At 40.8% G+C, this 6,419-nt stretch overlaps 1 protein-coding gene across 1 annotated transcript in view; it reads right to left on the bottom strand.

Moving 5' to 3' along the window:
- The window catches only part of Bub1b (BUB1 mitotic checkpoint serine/threonine kinase B), a 57,119-nt gene that overhangs the window by 19,686 nt on the left and 31,014 nt on the right, over positions 1 to 6,419 (bottom strand). Inside the window, exons 11-14 of the mRNA XM_005364244.1 lie at positions 5,956 to 6,071; positions 5,198 to 5,247; positions 2,000 to 2,057; positions 1,117 to 1,225 (exon numbers count right to left, since the gene is read on the bottom strand). Coding sequence (XP_005364301.1) covers positions 1,117 to 1,225; positions 2,000 to 2,057; positions 5,198 to 5,247; positions 5,956 to 6,071 — 333 coding nt within the window. The remainder of the gene's footprint in view (positions 1 to 1,116; positions 1,226 to 1,999; positions 2,058 to 5,197; positions 5,248 to 5,955; positions 6,072 to 6,419) is intronic.

The raw sequence follows: 6,419 nt of genomic DNA, 5'->3' as shown, positions 1-6,419 counted from the left end.
GTGTGTGTCTCAGTGTTCTGCTGTGTTATTTTATGAACACTTCACCCCTCAGGAAGAATCTGCAGTACCTGCAGCCCCTTCCCATTACTCTCTCCATTAATCCCATCCATTCTGCTTTATCCTGGACACTTCATGCAAATAGAACATAAGTTCTTTTATTTACTTCTATTTTTTATTTTATTCTCTTTTTTATTTTTGGTTTTTCAGGAAAGGGTTCCTCTGTGTAGCTATGGCTGTCCTGGAACTCGCTTTGTAGACCAGGCTGGCCTCAAATCCATGGAGATCTGGCATGTGCCACCACCACCTGATTAGTAACTACTTTTTAATTTAAAAAGTTTTTATTTTATGCACATGAGTGTTTTGCCTGTTTGTATGTTAGCACACCATGTAATGTGTGGTACCCATGGGAGCCACAAATGGGCGTTGATCACTGGCATTATAGTCAGCTGTGACCTGCCAGGTGGGTGCTGGGAATCAAACTCAAGGCCTCTACAAGAGCATGTGGTCTTAATTGCCCCTAGGATTAACATTTTAAGGAATGACCAACAATTCTTCCAAAATGACTGTTCCAGGTTCTAATATTTCTACATCCTTGCCCTCCTACACTCATTATTACCCCCTCTTGATTATAGAAACTCCAGTGCATACAATGTAGTATCTCACGGCGGTTCCACTCTTTTCCTGGTGACAACATTCTGAAAATCTTCCCAAGGCTTAGTTCAAAAGCGATTTTAATTTTAACCCTAAACTTTTTGAACAACATCTAGTCACGCAGACAAACTGGGCTCAAACTCAGTACATAGCCTAGGCTGACTCTGAACTAGATTCTCCTCTACTTCCACAGCCCACAGAGATTAACGCTTGTTCAGCACTTAATCCTAAACTTTTCTTTTAAACTTAAATACCTAAATTGTATTGGGGATAGGGGAAGCCGGGGTCAGAGAGACAACCTGTAGAAGTCACTGTTCTCCTTTTACCACCTGAGACCCAGGAGTCAGTATCAGGTTGTCAGGCTCAGCAGGAAGTGCCTTTATCTACTGAGCCATCTAACCATCCAAATGCTTAACTGAGAGATCCGAGTGAAAGAATTCACTAAGTCCACTGATGTGAACTTACACAAACGCCAGCAGATACATCCTCATTTGAGGCAATGATTTCTGTAGTCTTGAGAACTGCAAGGGGTCTTCGCTGGGCTTTGAGAGCCTGTGGAAAATCTGCAGCAGGACTGGGAGAAGACACATTCCAGTTAGCACTCTCTGTATCTGTATGAAAATAACAGCAACCCTGATTCAAGCCTTTTTGGTTGTTTGAGATAAGGTTGTATAACATAGTCCAGTTTGGTCCTGAACATCCTATCTCAGCTCATTCTTCCCAGTCCCTGTGTACACCAGTGTCCGGTTACTCTCACTCACAGACTAAAATACTGGGACAACATGGCCCAGTAGATAACCATGCTTTGTAGTCCACGCCTGCTAACTTGATTTCCATCCCAGAGAACCAATGGTAGAAAAATATACTCAATTTACAAAAGTTTTCATATAAGAAAAACTTACAAAATTTTTCAAAGAATTTAAAATAAGATCTGGTGGTGGTGGCACACGCCTTTAATCCTAGCACTTTGGAGACAGGTGGATCTCTGTGAATTTGAGGCCAGCCTGGTCTACAGAATGAGTTCCATGAAGTTCTACAGAGAAACCCTGTCTCGAGAAAAAAAAAAAGAAAAAAGAATTTAAGATAAAGATCCAGAGAAGTGACTCGGTGGTTAAGAGAACTGATGCTCCTACAGAGGTCGGGGCTCGCCTGATAGTACTGATCCACACCCTTTACTGGATATCGTGGGCTTGTGTGGAGACACATGCAGGCAAAACACCCAAATAAAAATATCTTTATTTTAACTTTCAAATATCTGAAATTTTAAGTGAAAAATGTACTTATATAGGAATATATATAGCTATATATTCCTAGCTCCCCTCCCCCAAAATAAACAACAAAATCAAACCTTTTGTCCTTTCCATCTGAAAGAAACTCATCAAAAATGGAGAAAGGCATGCTGGGACCTATAGAAAGAGAAACGGGTTTTGGGAGTGTTTGATTCTTCAAGAAAACTATAGAAATGAATTAATGTTGTGTTGTTCAAAAGAAAAAGCATAATTGAAAAAGACAGTAATTCTGTATGTATGCGCGAGTCTTGTGTGCGGGTACAGTTCATGCACATCAGTGAGTACACACATCTGAAGAGGACAGAAAGGAGCAATCCCAGCCTGGAGCTGCATAGCCTGTGCTGGGAACCCAACCTGGGTCCTCTGCAAGCAGCACGCCCTCCTAACCACTAAGGCATCTTCCTAGCCTTTGATTTGTTTTTATAATGAAAAAGTTAGGACATATAAAAATAGATACCATTTCATAATAATCACCTAAACATGCATGACTGTACTTCATCTATGTTCCCAGCAGTGCTACTACTTCCCAAACATGGCCCTAAAGATCCAGAACACTTCATTTCATCTGTAAATATTTCAGTGTCTTTGTAAGCCTTTTAAAAGGTTCTTTTTAGTAACTAAGGAATAATATCTGTAAGACTAATAATTTCTGAACAGTCAGTTCTATATTTTAGTAATTGTTTACAATGTTTTTTATATGTGTTTGAATTGGAAATGCATAATGAGAGCTGTATGTTGTCAATAATCCAAAGTCTCTAAAGCTTTCCCTCTGGACCTGGCGATCTGCTCAGATGAGAGGATCTTGTTAGCACAGCTGATCCCTGGACCTGACCTGACAGAGGACCCGACCCCTGAAAGCTGTCCTGACCTCTGCATATGTAGGACACGCATGCACACACATACAGATAAATATGGGGAAAAAAACCCTTAAATCTTTTATTTATTCATTTCTTTCTTTCTTTCCTTCTTTCTTTCTTTCTTTCTTTCTTTCTTTCTTTCTTTCTTTCTTTCTTTCTTTTTAATTTTGAGACAAGGGTTTCTCTGTAGTTTTTGGTACCTGTCCTGGAACTAGCTCTTGTAGACCAGGCTGGTCTCGAACTCACAGAGATCTGCCTGCCTCTGCCTCCCGAGTGCTGGGATTAAAGGCGTGCCCACCACCGCCTAGCAATATTCATGTTTTTACCACTTAAAACATTCTTGTGTTTAATATTTACATATGTGTGGGCAAGCATGTGGCGGTCAGAGAAAAACTCGTGGACGTCAGTTCTCTCCTTCTACCATGTGGGTCTCAAGTCACTGTATTTGGTGGCAAGGGCCTTTACTGGTTCTGACGTCATTTGTTACTTATAGTTTTTATAGCTTACATTTTTTTGGATAGCTTTTATATAACAATCATGTGAAAAGAAACTGAGAGGGAAAATGTATAATCTTTTTCAACGCAGCTTAACAGATGGGAAGCCTAATATTTTCTTTTTTTTTTTTTTTTTTTTGGTTTTTTCGAGACAGGGTTTCTCTGTGGCTTTGGAGCCTGTCCTGGAACTCGCTCTGTAGACCAGGCTGGTCTCGAACTCACAGAGATCCGCCTGCCTCTGCCTCCCGAGTGCTGGGATTAAAGGCGTGCGCCACCATCGCCCGGCTGAAGCCTAATATTTTTAACATATTTTAAGGAGAAAAGAAACCAATCTGTAGCTGAAGAGAAGGTTTGGTGGTTAAGAGCACTGGCTGTTCTTCCAAAGGAGCCCAGCTGAGCCAGATTCAATTCCTAGCACCCACATTGTAACTCACAACTCTCTGTAACTCCAGTTCAGACATTCTCATACATGCATGCAAAATAACGAATGCACATTTTAAAAAAATTAATAAAGTGTGTTTAAAAAAAGAGCTAGTTGGCGGTGGCACACACCCTTAATCTCAGCACCTGCAGGCAGTGGCAGGTGGATCTCTGTGAGTTCGAGACTAGCATGGTCTACAGGGCAAATTCTACACAGAGAAGCCCTGTATCAAAAACAAAACAAAACAAAAAACCAGTCTGGGGCTGGAGAGATGGCTCAGAGGTTAAGAGCACTACTTGACTTTCCAAAGGTCCCGAGCTCAATTCCCAGCAACCACATGGTGGCTCACAAGCATCTATAATGAGATTTGGTACCATCTTCTGGCCCGCAGTCATACATGCAGACAGAACACAGCATTCACAATAAATAAATAAATAAACATACATACATACATACATACATACATACATACATACATACATACAAAGAGCCAATCTGAATGTTCAAGACCTAGCCCTCTTTAGGAGCTCCTTCTCACACAGGGCTGGTTGCTGGTCCTGCTAACACTTGCTAAATGCATAGTATGAAAGTGGAGATTTGAAAAATAATTATTTATTTTGCATGTGCATCAGTCTCTCATGCAGTCATGTGCGTGTCTTCATGACCGTGTGAAGGGGTTGGAATAATCTTCTACACTGTGAAGACGTGTGTTTCACCTCACCTGCCTAAGGCACCTTCTGATTGGTTTAATAGAGTTTAACAGTAGATAGCTAGGCAGGACTTCCAGACAAGAGAAAGGAACTCTGGAAAAGAATCTGAGGCAGGAGGTCTGCCATTCAGATGCAAGATGAAGTCAGACATACGGTATCAGAAGTAACAAGCCACATGACAGAACATGATAGATTAATATAAACAGGATATTTAAGTTTTAAGAGCTAGTTGGGGAAAAGCCTAAGTTAGGACCAAGCTTTCAAAATTGATAAGAAGTCTCTGTGTCATTACTCGGGAGCTGACACTCAAAGACCTGTTGCTACATGAGGGTCAGTGGGTTCTGAGGAACAAACTCAGGTTGTTGGGCAGCGAGTGCCTGTCATTCTGCTGTCCCTAAACTAAGTATTTCAAAGTAGTGAGAAAACTTATGAAAATATTCTCTCAAATCACATATAATGAATTATATGCGCTTATAATGAGTTCCATTATTTAAAGACCAAACAAGACTCTATGCACATTCTGCCGTTTTTTTACTATAATTAAGGTGATAGCGCACGCCTTTAATCCCAGCACTCAGGAGGCAGAGGCAGGCAGATTTTCATGAGTCCAAGGCCAGCCTGATCTACAAGAGCTAGTTCCAGGACAGGCTCCAAAGCTACAGAGAAACCCTGTCTCGAAAAACAAAAACAAAAAACAAAAAAGAAAGAAAAGCATTTACTGTTACATGGTGCATTTATTGCCAGTGTCCCTCCCAATGTGTCAAATACAGCTTACCTTTAAAGTCAGGCTGTTCTTGCAAAATGCTTTTAGCTGGTGAGGTTTCCCTGTGAAGAAATTTGTTTAAAAAGAGAAAATGTGTTTACTACCCACAGGAAGAGCCTCTGTTTCGAGATAGATCCCACCCTGTCCAAGGCGGCCTTAACTAACTACAATGGGGATGGATGGTTGTGACACAAAGAAGACACACGAGTGTGAACAGCAGTTATCATGTGTGTCAAGTTTTTGAGTTTTGAATTGACTGTATAAATTCAATGTACATAGCACCAAGTTCATAGGACATTTCACACAAGTATGTAATGTACTTTAAGTATGTACAGTATAGTTCTCCACTCCATCTTTTGTTTTCCTGAGATAAGGTCTGACTATGTAGGCTACACTGGTTTTGACAATTGCGTCACTCTGCCTTAGCCGCCTGAGTATGACCACTTTTATTCTTTGTGAGGGGACAGGGCCTTATGGATCCCAGGCCAATCTCAAAGGCTACTAGCCTTAAATTCCTGACCCCTGCCTTCGTCTACGTAGGGTTACAAGACGTACCACTGTGCATGGACAGGCTCTAGACACATTGATTTTTATTTTCGCCAAGGAACAGACAGTACCATATATTCTTTCATTAGCACAAAACCTTATGTTAAAATTTGTAAAACTCATGTCTCAGTACTGTCAAGAAATGGAAGAGCCTTCAAGTCACCAGAGCCCACAGTGTGTCCTATGGGCTGTGAGCACCATGCCTTCCACCAGAGTGGTCTTACCTGGATTGAGAGCTTGGTGGGCAGACAGAGCGGGACAGAGACACTCCCAGCATTTCCTGAGGCTGTGAAGCAATCTGCAGTCTGGCTGCCTCCTCTGTAGGCACCTTCTCTTCTTGCTGTTTACATTAACATAAATAAAACCAATGTCCCTCTCATTCAGAAAATGCTATTTATATACTCTAGTGCTAACATTTGCTTTATCACCTTCTTCTAGACAGCTGCCAACCACATCAGATGCCAGTACCACAAAAGCACTCCAATAATCTAGGGTCCTAATCAAATTGGTACTCTATATTCAACTGAGCAGTGGCAAATATATATTGAATTTTAAAAACTAACCCCATTTTAACAGACCATGACTAAAATATAAAGTTACTATCAGAATTAATAAGAATAATAATTGAGAAGTCAGTGAATTACATCACTTATTTTACATGTCATAAATCCCATTTGAAACCACTTGG

Source organism: Microtus ochrogaster (assembly GCF_000317375.1).
Source record: "Microtus ochrogaster isolate Prairie Vole_2 chromosome 14 unlocalized genomic scaffold, MicOch1.0 chr14_random_1, whole genome shotgun sequence".
NCBI classification, from domain to species: Eukaryota; Metazoa; Chordata; class Mammalia; order Rodentia; family Cricetidae; genus Microtus; species Microtus ochrogaster.
Note: the sequence above shows the minus strand (reverse complement) of the source record. Positions and strands in the feature narration are given on the sequence as shown.